The 18,787-nt window shown below is 40.4% G+C and overlaps 1 protein-coding gene across 1 annotated transcript; it reads left to right on the forward strand.

Annotated features, from left to right (window-relative positions):
- The first annotated feature begins 173 nt into the window (after positions 1 to 173).
- HPRT1 (hypoxanthine phosphoribosyltransferase 1) lies at positions 174 to 16,678 on the forward strand. Its single transcript, XM_033072372.2, has 9 exons — positions 174 to 272; positions 2,108 to 2,214; positions 3,665 to 3,848; positions 7,821 to 7,886; positions 8,523 to 8,540; positions 10,792 to 10,874; positions 13,225 to 13,271; positions 15,116 to 15,192; positions 15,803 to 16,678. The coding sequence occupies exons 1-9, from the start codon at positions 243 to 245 to the stop codon at positions 15,848 to 15,850; spliced, it is 660 nt and encodes a 219-aa protein (XP_032928263.1). The 5' UTR covers positions 174 to 242; the 3' UTR covers positions 15,851 to 16,678.
- The last annotated feature ends 2,109 nt before the right edge of the window (positions 16,679 to 18,787 follow it).

The following is an 18,787-nucleotide window of genomic DNA, read 5'->3' on the forward strand; positions in this document are numbered from 1 at the left end:
CTCTCCCCCGTCCCTCGGGCTGCTCCCCGCGCCCGGGGCCGCAGCACGGCGGGGCTGAGGGCGGCTCCGCCGCGGCCATGTTGAGGGCGGGGAGCGCGGAGGGCGCGGAGGCGGCGCCGGGGCCGCTGCGGGCGCGGCGCCTCCTGCTCCCACCGCCCGCTGCCGCCGCCGCTCCTGTGGCTCCAGCGCCCGCTCCCGCCGCTCCGAGCCGCCCTCAGCCGCCGCCGGCGGGGCCGCGCTCCATGGCGACCCCAGCAAGCCCCTGCATCGTGGTGAGTGCGGGCGCAGCCGCCCGCGGGACGGGGGATGCTGGGCGCCGGGGCCGCTGTCCCCCGCCTGCCCCTCGGAATACGGCGATCTGTGAGGGAACGCGGGGGGTGGCATGGCACGGCGTGGCGTATCGCGTGTTGAGTCGTGCGGTGTCGCGGAGCCGCCGCCCCGCGGAGTCACCTTGAGTGCAGCCCCGGCCTCGGCGCCGGGCCCGTCCCTGCCCTGCTGCCCTCCCTGCCCCCGGCCGGGCGCGTCCCTGCCCGGAGCGGCCGCGGCTCCCTCAGGGTGCGATCCGGGGGGATCCGGAGCCCCAGGGCAGCGGGCAAAGCCGGCGTTGGCGCCTCCGGAGCGAAGGTGGAAGAACTTCCCCCAGCGCGGCACAACTTCCTATTCCTGTTGCTGTTCGCGGCGTGCGGGAGGCTCTGGTCGGGAGAGCCCCACGTGTGTGAGCTGGGTCTGCTTCTGCAGGAGCAGCATCCTTTATATTTTTGCGTAATTACCGCGTCTGCTAAGGCGCTTAATGCTCGTTTTTATTTATCGTTTTAAAGCAAGTGCCGGTGCTGATGAAGTGCGTGCGGTGTCTGATGGCCGAGAGCCGTGACGGCCGCGAGGTTGCGACAGTAAATCCCTGCAGTCCATAAAAAACCTGATAAAACCTGTAAGAAGGGCCCATTGCCTGCCAGATGCAGAACAGAAGGTTTAGTAGACACGCTGGATATAAGGATGGGTCTGACCAAAGGAAAACCCCTTGAGTTTTGGAAGGATCTACCTTGTTTCTTAAAATAATTCCCTGTGGACTGCAGGGACCATGAGCTCAGGCTGTGTGTGCGTAGCTCACATAGGGTCAGTTTTGGATGGGAGGGTGAAATGAACATGAAATTCCCCAGATAAAATACTAATTAAAGATTAATCAACAAAACCCCCATGTAAACATTTGTCTGACCACTGGCCAGGTGAGTCTGTCAGCACTAACCTTCTGTTTTCCCTCTGAAGTTTTTTTCACATAGTAGTGTTCAGCTAGATAACCAGAGAGGGAGTAATTAAAAAGCACATCATTGTCAGCAGGGTTAGGGTTCAATAAAGACTCTGTTTGATGTGACAGTGTGCCCTGAGCCTCAGCAGCGTTCACTATCATTATGTACGTATGCTAATCCCTTGTCCTAATTAATATGCACTTACCAGTGTTGCAGGCTGTTTAATACAGGGAATTTGCCCATGTGGAACAGGTTGCTGAAAGCTTTAATTTCAGATTCTGAATGATCTTGAACCTCCTCGTTTTGGAAACGGTGGTCAAAGCAGAGTTGCTTCACAGCAGCATAACTTGTCATGCTCACGTAGCTCCCTTGTCTTGTGCTGCAAACTGGCTCGTGTTTTGTTGTGCTCGAGTGTTGTGGAGATTTGGAAAGTGTCCATGTCAGAACCTCTGCTTGCTTCATTGCAGACACAGGTTTTGCATTACACTGGGAAAATCAGAGGGGTTAAAAAGCTTGGATGGAATATAATATAGAGTTTCACTGAGATGTAGTAACTTCACTTTTCTGCTCTCCACTGGAGGAGAACATTGTGGGACTTTCTTTCACACATTGCATTGCGTAACAACTCACAATATTTCAAGTAACCCTTGTGAACTATTAGATTACACTTTACTCTGTGTTCAGTGTGACTTGTTTTTAGTTTTTAGAGAGGGGAAAGTAAGGTGGTTCTGATGAGCATTGTGGGTTGATCAGTTGTACTCATGGGTTTGATAGTTTTTACTAAAGAAAGCAAAGGACTTGAAGTTTCTCAGCACGGACTTTCTATAAGGCTTTGCAGAAATCTCACCTTATTTCCTTTTCAGATTGGCGATGATGAACAAGGTTACGACCTGGATCTGTTCTGCATACCTAAACATTATGCAGATGATTTGGAAAAAGTCTACATTCCTCATGGGCTCATCATGGACAGGTTTGTTTGACTTCAGACAGTACACTGGTTGCATGAAAGTGGAATAAACATCTTCCAGTGATAATTTTGCTGCTTGGAGACTGTCTAAATAGATTACATTTGAAACTTGAATGTACATTTAATCTCTCTTTTTTTTTTTTTTTGCTTCTAAGAGTTTGTACATTTGCAGTCATGCTATTATTTAAAATTGGTCATAATTCTCAAGCGAAATTTTGTAGTATGTAGCAACTTAGGACTTTCTTTCCAGTGTGTTTTTGATGTTTTACCTTCTTAAAATCTAACTACTAGATGTTCTGTTGTGTCAGTTCAGCCTGAAAATATAGTCTCTTGAATTTCCATAAGATATTAATAAAAGTAAACTATGAATCACATAATTTTAGACTCTATCATGTTGATGTGGTAGATAAATAACATCCAACTTTCTCCTGCCTTCCAAGAAAGACATTATCCTCTGCAAATATCAATCTGTCACTTCTGTGGTTGCTGAAATCTGTGACGTGCTGTGCAAGTTTTATCTTGTGTGACCAGAAATGGGTTCATAAGCCTAGAAGATATTTTTGTTTTACTTTGTATTTAGAAGTTGCTAATTTCCTTTATGAAAATGAACAACAAATTCAGTGAATTTAAACCTATTTTGAGTGGTGCTGGATGGGTCTTCCAGGGCATCTTGTGGCTAGGAATGCGTTTTGTGTGGTTCTGTTTAACTAGATACAATGAACATCTCTATTTAAAAAGTTTCTTTTTAAATATTAAAACTTTACATTGGAAGTCCATATAGAAGAAAAAATTGGACGAAGTACACGTCATTAAGGAATTGACGTAATGTTTATAATGGTTGGCTTCCTCTGAGAAACCTGCTGTCAGCTGGCACACAATAAATGCAGACCATGCTTTCTAAAATAAATGGCTAAATAAATTTAGAAACAATTACTGCAGAAAAACGGTGCAATGTTCTCTTGCTCTGCCTTGCTGGTATTGTATTCTGCTTTCAGGACAAATTTCTGGCATTCTGATTTGGCAAATAAACTCTTCAGTTTACAATTTGAGAGTTTTCTTGCTCGTCAGCTGGTGAGGGCTACTGCCTTTGGGGTTGTGTTAGCTTCCATTGCTCTTTGCATGGAAGCTGAACCTGTCTTTGGAAGGAGAGAACACACCTTCATGTCTCATATCTGACAGTGAAACAGTTTCAGGGTGTTAAGGTTTGCTTTGGCTGCCTGTGATGTAGGAAAACAAGAGCATTTGGCAGCGCTACTGTTGGATTAACCTTGAAAAGCAAAACTTTGTTGACCAGTAACATAGAAAAGTGACCGAAGTGGTGGGCAAATATTTCCAAGCAAAATGTGTTTCCAAGTTTGCTGTGTGTGTTTGCTGCTGCTAGGAGTATCAAATGCTGCTGCTGTGATGAACAAATGAAATGTTATGAAGCTCACTCTTCTCTGGTTTTGTTTAGGACGGAGAGACTGGCACGAGAAATTATGAAGGGCATGGGAGGCCACCACATTGTGGCACTGTGTGTACTCAAGGGTGGCTATAAATTTTTTGCTGATTTATTAGACTACATCAAAGCCCTGAACAGAAACAGTGACAAATCAATCCCCATGACAGTCGACTTCATTAGGCTGAAGAGTTATTGTGTAAGTATCTATGCAGTTCTGTGCAATTTTTAGCTAAGTTGACTAGAAATTATTAACACAGGTGGTTTGATATTGTTACTACCCTAATGTGCTAATATTAAACAAATAATTAAGGGAATTAAGAGCCACAAGCCAATTTACTCTTTCTCTACCTTATTATATTATGTGTTTTCTTTTAGACTTTGATATCTCCTCACCCCAGTAAAATTGTTGTGCTGAGGAAAGAGGCTCTTTATATGTCCTTTACTTGTTCAACAATTTCCCCTCTGCTCTCTACCCTATCTCTACAACTCTGGCTCTAGAGTGGTACAGAGAATTCTCCTGCAACTATTATTACAAAAATTTAATCCTGGGAGTTTTTGTATGGCCCCGACACCATTCTTAGACAGGATGACTTGAAAGCTGCAGAAATGGTTCTCTGTTTCTCTCTTTTTTTTTTTTTTTTTTTTTTGATGAACCAAACACTGAAAAAAATGGTTGCATTTGGCCATGAGGAAACACTAGATACATAAACCTAGATTTGGGATTAATAGCCTATGTATATGGCATTACCTTTTCAATACAATGCCCTGGGTTAGATTTTTAGGGAAAGAATTTCTTTTGATTCTAAACACAAGTATTCAACTTTGTTGGGAAACAGAACATTCTGTAATATGAAGTAACTTTTAGATCTTACAGAAGGAAGCACAGGATTATGTTGTGCAGGTCAGGGGAAGAAGCAGGTGTTTGTCAGCACTGCATGATTTCCAGCTTACTGACAGCCAAGTCTCGTGTCTTTGGGATTTCAGAAATTCATGATGTTTTCCCTAAGACCATCTATAAGATGGAAATAATGATTGTTTTATTTCAGTTTAAAGTGTTTCTGAATACACTATTTCACAATGGTATGCTGTTTGTTTTGCATCAACAACTTTGCATTGAAGTCAGGGTTACTTGTCACAGCTGTAGACCAGTCCCTATTCCAGCAGAAAAACATAGATAACTCCATTGAAAAAATCACTCTCATCCTTTGTTTCATTAAGCTGTGAAACCCAAGATGGAATATTTACAGACTTAGTCTGGACTGTTGCAGAACTTGATAAATCCATTATTCTTATCAAGCTCTCCATTGACGTGTCATGACGAAGCCAAGAGCTGCACAGGGTTTGCTCCAGTCCTGTTGCAGCCCTGGCTGCCTGAGGCACACACAGCTCCAGGGGTTACCTGGAGACCACACTCAGCTCTGCAGAGCACAAGGCACTAATTTAGTTATGTGCTTTAATGAGAGTGCAAGGCTGGGCAGAAGGGCTCGTGCCAGCCTTTGGTTGTATCTCCCAAGGCACTTTGTGCTTGTGCACTGTGTTAAAATCAGTGAGGGAGAGCAGTCTGAGCCTCTCATCTTCTGTGCCTCCCAAAAGGGGAGGCTCCTGCCTCCAGTCCACTTCACCCCAAGCTCCCCACATGCCCCTATATGCTGCAGAAAACTGAGTGTCACTATTACAGAATAGTGGGTTAAAGAATAGGGAATTACAACTTCCATTTGTTTTTTCTTGGAGAGGAAATTGTGTATTTTCTGCTTTCTCCACTTAGGAGCACTTCCAATAACTTACCTTGTTTAAAAAATCAATGCAAAGACTACACCCTTCATACTCTCTGCTTTCTAACTCAGAAAAAATACTGGAGAAATAGTTTGAAACACCTGAAAAAAGTCTCTGCTAAAAAGCAAGGCTGACTTTTTACTGATGTCCCAGGTGTGTTTTGGTTCATTTCTTTACTACAGCTGGTTTTGTTTATTCTCCCTCAGAACTACAGTGCCTTGATATTAATAGGGGAGTGAGCAGCAAAGTAAGTTTTATGGAGATTACAATCCTATTTTCACTACAGAAGCAGTGGATGAGGAGAAAAGCAGAGAAATGTAGACAGAGAGCTGTTGAAGCCAAACATTTTCCTGAGGTGTTGGCTTGAGGGTTTTTGGTTTTGTCAGCCAGTTCTATGAAAGAATGTTTTCTTGTTCTGGATGATTGAGGAGCTGCTGTTATGTGATGCCTCCACTACAATATTTGTGAGCATTTCTTTTCTGTAGGTGGTTATCTCTTAGGTGATTATTAATATCCAAATTTAGGTCCTTTAGATTGCATAACTTGATAGACTGGAAAAGATTATCCTATCATGGACATGTATGTAACAGCTTGGCTGGGTCTCTGTCAGTAATAGTGTCAGAGTGCTAAATCTGCTCTGTGGTTTTGATCTGTGCTTTGCTACAGGAAGGGATCTGTGTTCAGTGGTGTGAAAATCATCGCAAACTGTAATGGGCAGTTGAAAGTGGAGCTTTCAGCTCTCTTGTTGCTGTCTCTGGATGTGATTACTGGATCAGGCTGCCTGCCTTTACAGACTGGATGAAAGATGTTAAAAATATCCCAGTCACATAAATGAAACAGATGAACTTTTGTAATGGTTCTGTAATTGATATAATTGAAGTTCTATTCTTGTTTCAAACTGATCATTTAATATTTACAAGCATATGTGGGGGTTTTTTGTGTTGAAATGCAAAGTTCATACTGTACTGCACCCAAAATAATTCTCTAAGAATGCTGACCATGATCAAGCTATGATTAAACTTTACTTGTAACTCCAGTTTTCCAAGTCCTTACAGATGAATTTTAATGATCTGGCAGGCTGTTAAGAAATGGCAAGATAGTGTTTGTGATCAGATCCAGCTCTCAGTATTCTTGACAAACAGTTTATTCTGTTTGTGTTACAATAAGAATGGCTCTTCACCAGTCTCCTTTTAAGCATGGAAATGAGCAAATGTTGCTTGTACAGTCATGAAGGGCAGCCAAAAGACAGATGTGTTGCACTGACACTAGTGAAAATAGGGAGTACATGCTAAACCCTGGTTAGGCTGGTCACAGCAGTATTCTGAAAGGTCTCTGCTAACCAAACCTTACAACAGGTACTGTAAAGAACTTAAAATGCCACTTTAAAAGGTGATCTTGGAGTCACTTGAGTCAGAAGTTACAATCTTGTAAAACATTATTGTTTTCCAGCAGTGGCGACAGGGAGGCAGTAAAAACAGATCTAAACAGTAAAACTCTTATGTGTTAAACCATGAAGCATTAAAGTCTTACCAGTACTGAACTCAGAAATAAGGCTCCTGAAGATAATTAAAACACTGCTTAATGATTAAACAAAGTTCTTGCCAGTGGAAATCTGGTTACAACCAATGTCAGAAATCTTTAACTGTTTTTCCACCCTTTCATTGCTCTGGAACTTAGCACCTGCATGTGACATCTAATATGAAGTGTGAGACACTGTCAAGGTTTAAAGTCAGTTGTGTGAGTTTAATAAACTGCAAAGATTTGTGAGGCACTCCTAGCAGCTGTTTCTAACTTTACTGTATAACAGTTCATTTACATTTTTATCACAGTTTAGATTTAGTGAAGCAAAATGCCATGTAGTGATGGTGTACCTGTGTTGCTATTCAGTTGTATAAGAACTTATTTGATTTGTTACCAATATTGGCTGTAAATTAAGCATAAGCTTTTCTGGCTATTTTTGTAGCTTATTGTTCTAAACAGCAATCAGTGCCTTGTTTGCTGTCTATTCTTGTTATGATTGCATATTCTTATTCAGAGTAAGACTTTCTAAAGCAATAAAGTTTAAAATGTAAATTACCAGCTATATAACATCCTGTAGCTTGGAAACCAGAAGTGCTTTTTGTGCTGTTTCTATATCTGTAGAGAATGCCTAGTAAGTCCTTGCTTTTTAGATACATATGTGTATATAATAGTCACAGATAAGAGATGATGCCTGTGTTGGTGCAAATCTCTTGTCAAACATCTTTAATAATCTGAAACACCATCTTTGAAGTTGTAATTTCTTTGTTCATAGAGAGATGCTATTGCTACTGTTCTTCTGAAAGCTTTAACGTTTACTAGTTGTGTACTTCAGTTTAATTCTTCTCATGCTGATGTTCACCCTCCTCTTTCTTAGAATGATCAGTCAACTGGAGATATCAAAGTCATTGGGGGAGATGACCTCTCAACCTTGACTGGCAAGGTACAGCTCTCTGTGTGTCTGTGTTGGTGTTCCACTGAAGGAGTGCTAGGAGTTCACACTGTTGAGATGTGTAAGGTGCAGCCCATGTCAAAAACACACATCCCCATGATAGGCAGTGGCAAGAGGAGGAAATAGGAGAATGTAAATTGGGAATCTGCTTTTCTGCAGTGATTCTGTGGAGGTCGTTGAGCCAGGTGTCAGGGGTTAAAGCACCACTGCTCCTGCTCTGTCAGAACACATCACTTTCCCCTTCTCCTCACACACAGGGGGTTTTTAAGACATGTATGTCAATGTAAAGGATGTGGGTATGACAGAATTGTGCATGTCTCTGCAGTAGGACATTCTTCTCTAGAAGAATAGGAATTATATAGACTCTGGTTTGATCTCTTTTGCATATGTCTAGAATTTTCAAAGTCTGAACGTTCAAAGACTACTTAACTGTTGAGGAGGATCTCAGCTAATTGTTATTAGGGCATCAGAAATGTTAAACTACAAAGCAGTTGCTGTTACACCTGTAAGCAGACATAAATGGTGATACAAATATTTAACTGCACTGAAAATGATTTATGAAGATTAGTAAGAAAGTGTATGTTGTCTAGATACTAATGGATTTGTTTTTCTTTTTCTTCCTACCAGAATGTTCTGATCGTAGAAGTAAGTACTGTATTTCACTTGGAAGTTCTAATGTGTGACAGGTAAAAGAATTCTAATAGAAACTGTTCCTAAGCCAGAAAACCTGCAGTTTCTGATTTCAAGGCTTCCAGGTTCTGAATTCAGGTCGGAATTTTGCAAGCGGTCTCTGAATTTGAGCTAAGCTGTGTTTTGAATTCTCAAATTGCATTCAATTGCTATATTTAACCAGGAAAATATCCATCTAAAATGGTTTGTATTTTCTTCCAGTTTTCTGAGGTTTTGTCAATTCTGAAATGTCTAATTTTTTCCCTTTTTTTAAATTCGAAAATGTAACCTGAAAAAAAAAGTGGTACTAAGCATGTTATTGTTCTGGGTTCATCACAGCAAGCTAGGAAACTGCACTGCAGAGGTAGAAAGAGATTCCTGGTATGAGTATTGTAAAATAAGTGAAAAACAGATCTAAGCAAGCCCAGCATACCTGTGTGTAGTTTGTTTAGATAATAGTGACATAGAGAATGCTAATCTTAATTGGCATTTTGCAATTGCTCAATTCCCATTCCTCTGTCTTGCCGTGGTTCTGTGGGAGATACCAGGTTCAGTACAGCTCAGTTTGATTGCCTGGTAGGTGCTGTTACTTAATTCTTGATTTATACCTCTGTCTTGAACACTGTTGCTAATGTGCAGCCAATGTCACTTTCCTTGAGTACAACTGACAATTTCAGGATAGGGAGGCAGCAGCAGTAGACAGGAAAAGCAGATGTGCAATCTAATAATGTGTTAAGCCTCCAAATAATGGAAATGGCATGTTTGTAAGCAAAGCAACAACTATGGCAACTGATTCATCAGCCAGAGGAAAGGATGTTTCCTTTCATAAAATGGGTTTCTATGTATTATTTTTCTAATTTGAGAAGGTTATATTATTCCACAGGAAGCACATGCAGTTCCAAAACTCCTACCAAAGTAGTATGTATACAGCAGTCATTGTGTGATCAGTGGTGTCCTTTGAAGTATATTTTGCTTCTGATAGACAGATGTGTCTAATTATGTATCTGCTCCATTTCAGATGAATGTAATCCCCAGATTAGGTTAGTTTCTTATTTGTTTAATGAATCATCTGTCCAGTGACTGGTCTTACAGTCAGATATGAACACTTTCTAATCACCATTTTAACTGTCAAATGATAAAATGCACATCTATTGTAAATTTAATGTCTTGAGCACTAGGGTTTTCTTTACTGCGTCCCTTTAATGTCCAAAAAGTTCTGTACAGAATGGAAATTCATCTCCAATAAACAGCTCATCTCACAACAGAAAATCAATAATAGGTTCTGCTTTTCTCTTAGAGCATGGAAGTAGCTGTTTATTTACCAACTTTGTTTTTATCTGTAATCTGTACATCTTCAACTTCTCTGGAGTTCAGTGGTTAAAAGCATTGAGTGTTAATGGTAATGCTGACAGGTGCTCTGTTGAGTTTGTTGTTTGATTTTTATTTTAATTGGGAGTCATGGGAAAATCAGCTGAAACCAGGATATTTCTGCTTCTTTGCTGTCTGCCTCCTTCACTTCAAACAGATTTGATTTTAGGCCAGGGCAAGGACTGTCCCTCTAAAGATAGTGTGATTGAGCCCAAATGAGGTGGTTATTTCTGGTGCTTCAGTTTCAAGCCATACATTCTCTTTTTATTTTCTGTTTATATGTGCACTGAATGGGATTAAAATGCCGTGTCAAAATATATTTAGTTCAGAACTGCATTCAGACTTCCCTGTGCAATTTCTTCAGGTATTTCTTGGCTCTGTAAAGTAAATTGTATTCCTTTTCCTTTAACTGCAGTAATGGGTTGTTCTGCCTGCTTTCCCTTCTTGCTTTTCTTCCCATTGAATACTCTGTAACTGAGTTCAACAGCGAGACTAACGTTACTCTTATCATACTGGAATTAAACATTATCTCATTGCTGCAAGGAGCACAAGCTGTAAAATATCCAGAGGAGGCCAAGAAGGTCATTGCAGTAACTGCTTGCTCAGAAACTGCTTGCAAAGTCGTGGTTATCCACAGCAATTAAGCACTCTTGTTAATGTGTGTGATAACTTCACCCAGCGTGGTTGCGTAAGCCCAGCGCTGTTTTGTGCCACCTGGATTTGGTTGGGAGCATTTTTACAGGCTGTAGTTTGCCGTGTTCTTATGCTGCTGTGGCTGAGCAATTTTGGTGGTAGAAACTTGAAAGTGCTACTCTGACATGTTTAATATCCTGTCTTACATGAGTGTTTTTATTTTCAGGATATAATTGATACTGGTAAAACAATGAAAACTCTGCTGTCTCTACTTAAACAGTACAATCCAAAGATGGTGAAAGTAGCCAGGTAAATGTTTGATGATTATTTGTGCTGGTTTTCATCTTAAGAAGCTTTAAAAAAAACCCAAACCAACAAGTAAAAACAAACATAAAACACATTTTCATGGAAGAGAAACAGGAAGGAATATTTCTGAAGGAGTCCTATGTGATGTGGTCTGTTGAAGTCGCTACTTATTTAAACTCCTAAAGTACTTTTGCATGTTATAACCACATATATATGTTAAGGATTTTGGAAACACTGTTCTTTCCAGTCTTACTGCTGGAAGAATTCTTCACAAGGGCATAACTTGTGCATGCCTGGAACACCTCTTGCCTATCATAATATTGTAAGGTGGCCTTTTACCACTGAAGTCAAAGTTCAGAAGTATCTAGGAGAATTTAAATCTTTCAGTCTTCAAAGAAATACCCTCTCAAGTTAACAGAGGTATTTACAACACAAATTCAGTTCATAAATGTAGACTTTAACTAGAAGGGGGAATAAAAAATATTAGTCACTTACCTGTGTGTAGTGTCTCTCCAAAGATGTTTATTTCTGCTGGCACTATCTGCAACTTCACTATACTGCCGTGGTGTATCTGTGCAGTGGAGATATTTTTTCCTATTTTTCCTTCTTTAATTGTGTAATTTTATTATTTTACACACTAACATCAGTCAGTGTATGGTGTGCATAGTGCAGCTGAGCTTTAGAGGTCATTCTGTGAGAGTCATCCAGCCATATGCTCTTCCAGGCTTTTCTACTTAGTTACACCTTTAATCAATTTGTTTCAAAACATTTCAAAATTAACTGACTTGCAACTAACAGGAAATGTTGAGGATGATATTGTATTATTAACCAATATCAACATTCCTCCTACTTCTTTTTAAATTACATCTGTGGCACTGCTATGCTGTAGTTGTGTATTTTTTAATAAAAGCATAATGATTGCTGGGGATTAGAGATAAAGCAGAGCTGGGTGTAATATCTAATCACTTATGTTGCCATAACAATGTCAGAGCAGTTGTTAGACTTACCAGAACAGCTCTTCTTGCTGACAGTCTGGAGGTGACCTGCTGAAGGTGAGGCCCTTGTGGATTTCTCCCTGGCCAGTTTTTAAATATGTGTCACTGAAAAGTGTTGTAACACTACAGTGTAAATCTACAGTACAGTACAACATAATATATCTGTGGAAAGACCAATTTCCTGCATTTTAAACCTGTTGCAGTAATTTGGGTTTGCCCAGGGAAAGACTTGACCAGGGAAACATCATTCTAGATAGTCTTACATTCTTCATTGCTTCACTTCTCTTTTCTATTTCTTTTCTTCTTTATTAATTTTGGTTGCTTTGTTGTTGCGATTGCTGTTCGGTTTTTGAGTTTGGTTTGGTTTGGGGTTTTTTTTAGTTTTCTATTTATTTTCCTCCAGACAATTAAGTAGTTGTAGTAGGGAGATGTGAACCAATGGTAGTACTATTCTGGGTTGGTTTTTTGTAATCAAACCCTACACCAATTCCCAAAAATTAAGTCTCCCAATTAGAAGTTTCAGAAACTAAAATCAAAACCATGATTGTAGTAAATGAAGCCACATCTTTAGGGGTGATCAGGGAGGGGAGGGGGTCTCTGCTTAGTGTGCAGAGTTAGGCTGGTCCTGTTTGCATTCAGCCATAACCACCTTTTCTTCCCCTCCCTAAGTCTCTGTTTCCCAGACAGACAAATGTCAGGCCTGTGGGATTGTCTTATAAAGTGCAAGTGAATAATGAGCAAATCAAACTAAGCTGGCAGGGCATTTCTCTGCACCACAGTACCCCCAGCTCTGTATCTCCATGCTTTTTACCCCTCTGATCATTAATTCTAGTATCCCTTGGTCATCATAGTCAATTACATTTTCTTTATGGGGGTAATTAGTACTGCCAGTGAAAGCCAGTTAAGGACAAGTTGTGCAAGTGGAATTGAGGTTACATTCAAGCAGCTGAACTTTTGCTTCATAAAACTTAGGTTTTTGTTGGGCTTTTTTCTTGGGCCACATCCCAGATTGTTGCCTCTTACCTACAAGGTAAATTGCACCTGAAGTTCCTAACATATAAAATCCCAATAAGTGAATTTTCAGAGTGGAAGTCCATCCAGATCTGTGTCTCCCAGCCTTTTCCTTGCAGATCTGTTAGTTAGCCTTTAGGCTGGGAGCCATTCATGATTCTGGGAAGTTTTGATTTTGTCATTAAGATCTTTTGTACCTGCAAGTAAAGCAGTGGTTTAAAATATGTGTAATTATGCAGTCAGTTATGCACACTAAAGCCTAGCTCATCTTCTCTGTCATCAGAACAGTGATATATTTGTACATGGTGCTTTTCCATGTTTCAGTTGTACATTAATTTTATTTTTAGTTTGTTGGTGAAAAGAACTCCCCGAAGTGTGGGATATCGGCCGGACTGTAAGTGACTTCTGAGAACCATTTTTCAGTATTAAAAGTATGTCTGTGTATTGTGTACCTTTTGCTCAAAGTCCAAGGATGTTCCAAATAGGTTTTCACTAATTATTCTTGATAAAGTTTGCTCTTATCTAAATAATTGAAATATTTGTAATATATCTTGAAACAATCAGGATTTGTAACATTTGCAATATTTTTCATTATATTTGATATTTTGGTCTAGGTTACACCTTTGTCATGTGCAAATTCTCTCAGCCTGCATGTAGTCAAATGCTTCAGTCAGTGGAATGTGTTGGATTCACCTTTTGACACTTTGGGAGTGATTTGTGTGCCTTAGCCTGGCCATGTCCTGCCATTTGGCTGTCCCCAAGAATGTGGGAGAACCACATGGGGTAGCAGGTCTGATAAAAGTTTACAGTGACAAAATGCCTGAATTGGCACTGGTTATGTCTGGGTATCTGAATTACTCCCTTCTTGTCCTGTCCTGTCTGTCCCAAGACTGTTAGTGAAGGAACAGCATCCACAGCAGGCAGTGGTAAGAGAGTGACAGCTCCCCCTGCCTTGGGCAGGGCTGTGTGTGTTACCATGGTCCAGAGGCTAAATTCCTGTTCCTTTCATTATGGAAGTGAAGTGAATTGAGCAGCAGAATCACATCCTGTTCCTCCTCCTTCCCAAGGTTATACAAAGCTCTGCAAGTGAGGCTTTTGATACCTCAAGGCTTCATTAGGGGCTCCCCTCATTCAAGGACACCCCTCATTCCTGGGATCTCATTATAGGCTTAGCTGGGCTAATGGTGCCTGTGGAGCATCTTGCAGCAGATGACTTGTTTTGCCATCTGTCCCCAGAGACAGCCTGGCCAGAGCAGGATATGTGAGCTCTGAAGGAGACAACAAGGCAGCAGTGGCTGGGCCTCTTATCCCTGTCTTGTGAGGCCCAGAAAGTGCTAAACATCACCTCAGTTTTTCCAAAAGTGCCCACAACCTTTTATTTGAATTGCACAGTTTAGCTCCCTGTTTTCCTCATTGTAGCCAGGAAGGAAAAAAAGACACAGCTTTCCTGCTCAGGAGTCTTTTATTTTAGCACAAGGGGCAAAAGCCCTTTGGAAAATTTATATTTAGGTAATTTAATTTTTTTTTGGTCATTTTATAGTGTGTGTAGACAGGGTGGAGTTACTGCCTGACAAAGTATCCTGCTAGAGCTGTTCAGACAATTTGGAATGGTGGATGCCTTTTTTTTTTTTTTAGGCAGATTTTTTGGAAGATAAAAATCGTGACCAAACACAAAAAACACCAACAAAGCAAAACCAAAAGCAAACCCAAAGAAGCCAACCCACACCTGTTTCTGAAACCTGCAGATGACCCTTCCTGCAGCCCTGTCTGGAGTGCAGGTCCAGCTCCCAGAGGTGCTGCCTCTGCAATCATTTCTGTGAGGGAAACTTGTGCTCATGTCCCCTGCTGCTGCACTGCATGTCAGGCTTCTAGGAAGTGCCAGGAAGGACTGGCACTTTTGTATGTATTTGCAAAGTCAGAGGACATTTTCAAGGGATTTTACATTCTTGTTATAATATCCTGTCAGTAAATTTAAGAGCTTCCATTCATTTCTTGTGGACTAGCACCAGGCAGCTGTGTGGGAACCAATAAATACATCTATTTAATTTCCTCTAGTTGATAATAAAGTAAGTTAAAATTGTAAAATAGCTGAAATATTAATCTGAGGGTACTTGAGTGGAAGAAATAAAATGAGTTACAATCTATATCTATAAAATTCCATATTGTTTCTGTAAAAAGGTCTAGTGAACTCTAGGAAGTTCTTTTTCTAACACACTGGTGACTTATGTTCTTTTTCAGTTGTTGGATTTGAAGTGCCAGACAAATTTGTTGTGGGATACGCCCTAGATTACAATGAATACTTTAGAGATTTGAACGTAAGTAATTTTTCCCGTATGTTTTTCTCCATTTAAAACTGGGGAGGAGGAAGGAAGGGAAATCTCCTTACATCATTCTCCCTGCTCTGTAAATCATGCCTCATGTTCCAGTGATGTGAACAAGCCTGAGAGCAGCAGGGCAGTGTTTGGAGCTCTAATGAAACTAAAAAATTTTATTTTGCTGCATGCAGAGTGGAGGCTGCACAACTGTCAACTTTGAAATAATGTGAAGTTTGTGTGAAGTTTCTTGTCTCACCAGATGTCTGCAACAAATAAGTGCATTTGCTTCGTTATGTCAAAGAAGAGAGACCTGGGAAGAAGTTAAGAAGGGCTCACACTTTATTATTTTTATCATTAACTCTTCATCTGGGTCTCACCAGACTCAGCAGACACTGGGTGGAACAATTAGGAGAGGAGAAAAGAAGGCAATGTGGAGGTTTTTGGATCAAAACAAGGCCTAAGTTTTTCTGCATAAACAGTGTTTGACGATTCTTCCTCCTGAAGTGTGTGCAGCACACTTGTGTTGCTTTCAGAAGCTTGTTTTTGATGTCAAACCTTGGTCTCTTAGGTTACTCTCCTAACAGGAGCTTTTTATTTTATTTTGTTTCAGCATATCTGTGTGATCAGCGAGACGGGGAAGCAGAAGTACAAAGCATGAAAGCAGAGTTCAAGTGACAACAGAGCTTTGAAATGTTTTGTTTACTGAGTCCAACCTTTCACAGGCTTCAGCTCTGGTACACCAGCTTCACTTGTAGAATGCCCCAGCCCCATTGCCATATGCTTACTGTAATTTATTGCATGTACAATATAAGAGCTCGTCTTGTTCATTTATATTTTAGAAATGTAAACAATTAGTGCAGTTCTGCACTCCTTATTTTGATTTGCACTATGACTCTACCAACTATTGCTGCCCCTGGTTGGGTTGTGCTGTTTGTGAGCTCCAGAGTCTAACTCTTGCAGTGGTAAATTGCTTAAACCTCATCAACCCAGAACTGAAATAGTTCAAGTACTGTAAATGTAAAACATTTTATGATAGGGAAGTCTATTAGTAATATTTTTAAAATCTGTAATTTAAGTTTTATATTTTAATGCACAGATGTGATTGTGATTAATGGATAGTTGCACCTTTGGGTGTTATAAAGCATGAGGAGCAGCCAGTTACAGTATCTGTAATCTCCAAGGGGCTTATCCAAATCTCCTGGAGTTGCCTTATTGCTGTAAAGGAAGTCTGGGTGAAAAGTGTGTTTTTTCTTTTTTCTTTTTTTTTAAAGATGGAATGACAAAACAGAATGTTTAAGATCTAGTTTTAGTTGAGCTGCCTATTTCTGTTAGGTATTTTTCTTTAAAAAAATCCATCAGTCTGTGGAATTGCCTTTTAAATTTAAACAATTTTAATATATTTGTGGGAAAAAGAAGTATTGTAATGTTTACTTTATAAGATCTACAAAGCAAAGTACTTTAAATAAAGGCTGTCTCTTTAAAATAAGCACCACACATCTATCCCACTCATTCTGTATTTTAAAGTGCTCTTGAAATTTTCTTCTCAATTATATTTTTCATAAGTGCTTGTGACAGTGAAGGCAGACTCTACATTTGTTACCTTTGTAGAGCTTTAGGTTAATGTAATCCTGTCTGAGAGAGATGGTAAAAGTGCTGTGGGAAGATATTGAAACAATTGCATATTCTCCAACCAAACCAGATTCCAGAGAGAACAGTTGAAGCAACAGTCCTTTGTTCTGTCTTGGCAGAAATGAAGAGTGGAGGTTCTATGTCCATTAAACATATCTGTGTGGTAAAAAAACACAAAAAACCACAGCTATTTTGTAAATAATCATTTTGGTTTGTTTCATTAGCACTTGTGTTCAGCTCTGAACATGGCAGCCCAGCTCACACCTGTGTTTGTGCTGTGCTTTTTGGTTCTTGTACTTCTGCATGTGCATTCTCCCACCACATCCTTGGATTTAATGCTGCTCAGTGCCTAATGCACAATGGAGTTTTGGAAAGATTCTGTTTTGAAAGATTTTTCCATGGTTTTTAAGTCTCAGTCTGTACTTTCCCAAGAACTGCACACTACTGCCCATCCATGGCTGCTCAGTTACAGCTGACCTAACATCAATGATATTAACAGCAGACCTAAAATGTGGATTCACACAATGTAATTCACATCAAATCACCACATTTCTGGAAGATCTATTTGTAAATAGGAATTCTCTTCAACAAATATTAGAACACTGATCATAATTACACTGTAGGTTATTCTTTCAAAGAGCTTTTCTTCCAATGCACTACAAAGTCTGATTGCATTTCTGGATTTGTGCTTTATCACCTTTGTGTATCTGCCTGTTCAAAAACGTGCAGTCCACCTCCAAGAAGAGAAAACACTCCATCTCCTGAAAGGTTTTCCAGTCATGGTGAACACAGTTACTCACATGATGTGATTTGGGAAAGAGAGGAGTTGAGTTAGTCATAACAAGAGGTTTATCTTTCAAACTGTATCTGGAGCAGGGAATTCCTGCTCTGTTGGGGGCAGGGGTTGGAATTGCAGGGACTGTGTGGCCACAGGAGGGTTTGGGATGATGCTGGTGAGGAGTGATGCTGCAGCAGAGCTGGTCTGACTCCTACCACACCACCTGTGTCTGATGGAAAAGGTCTGTACTTAAAATCTTACTGAATCTTCCACATTTCAGGTGCTGTGGAACAGACACGAGGGCTTTTTCACTTCACATAGGTGCTTATCAGATCACACAGAGAGATTCCCTATTCAAAAGCTTTTGTTGGTCTGAAAATTGTTTAGATAAAAAGTTACCCCCTCCCTTGCCCTTGCTAGAATAGTTCTATCTACTGCAGCCTTTCACAGCTGAGTGTGCACAACAGGAAGATAAACCCTCACTTGAAAAACATCAAAACTGCAATTGTTACTTTTTATTTGGTAATTTAGGTTAAAAGACTGAGGGTTTAGTCACACCTTTGCAAGTCAAACAGCAGCTTTATGTGACCCAGACATAAATTGTTAAAGCATTATGAAAGCACAGAGGAATAGCTTGTATTGGAACATTTATGTGGCATTTGAAGTTCATTAAAGTTCCACATTTTATGAATCACAAATGTATGCTGGAAAAATAATTTCGAATATTTATAGGCTTTGCTACACTGTCTCTCCCTGTGACATCTGGCATTTCTGTACATTTTGGTAGCCGAGACAGAAATGTGATGAAAAGTCTCTCTGTGAACTGAGCTGGCACTTCACTTGGGGCTTTTTTTTTTTCAATCCTGCTTTGAAAATTGAGGCAAATAAGGATCTTTGAGCTGGTTTGTAACTGTACACCCTGACTGATTAAATGGTGGTGTTTCATTGTCTATTATGCTGTGACAATCCTGTCTAGCACGCACTAATCCAGCAGCGAGGAGCTGACAGTGCTTCCAGGGAGCTGGTTACAAGTGAGTCATTAAAGGACTGCCCTGCCCAACTGCCTTTAATTCCTGTGCAGGCTGCACCTTGCAAGATCAGATCTCCACTCTTGGCAAGCACCTTTATAAGCTGGGACTGTGGTCTGGTTTTGGTGGGTTTTTTTGTTGTTTTGTTTTTGTTTGTTTG

The sequence above is a fragment of the Catharus ustulatus genome, chromosome 14 (genome assembly GCF_009819885.2).
Source record: "Catharus ustulatus isolate bCatUst1 chromosome 14, bCatUst1.pri.v2, whole genome shotgun sequence".
Lineage (NCBI taxonomy): Eukaryota > Metazoa > Chordata > Aves > Passeriformes > Turdidae > Catharus > Catharus ustulatus.

Excerpts from the sequence above, each read along its gene's own strand:
- HPRT1 (XM_033072372.2), top strand. The coding sequence starts at position 243 with ATGGCGACCCCAGCAAGCCCCTGCATCGTG. Across the intron at positions 2,215-3,664 it reads CATGGGCTCATCATGGACAG|GACGGAGAGACTGGCACGAG; the intron begins GTTTGTTTGACT and ends GGTTTTGTTTAG. Across the intron at positions 13,272-15,115 it reads TGTGGGATATCGGCCGGACT|TTGTTGGATTTGAAGTGCCA; the intron begins GTAAGTGACTTC and ends GTTCTTTTTCAG.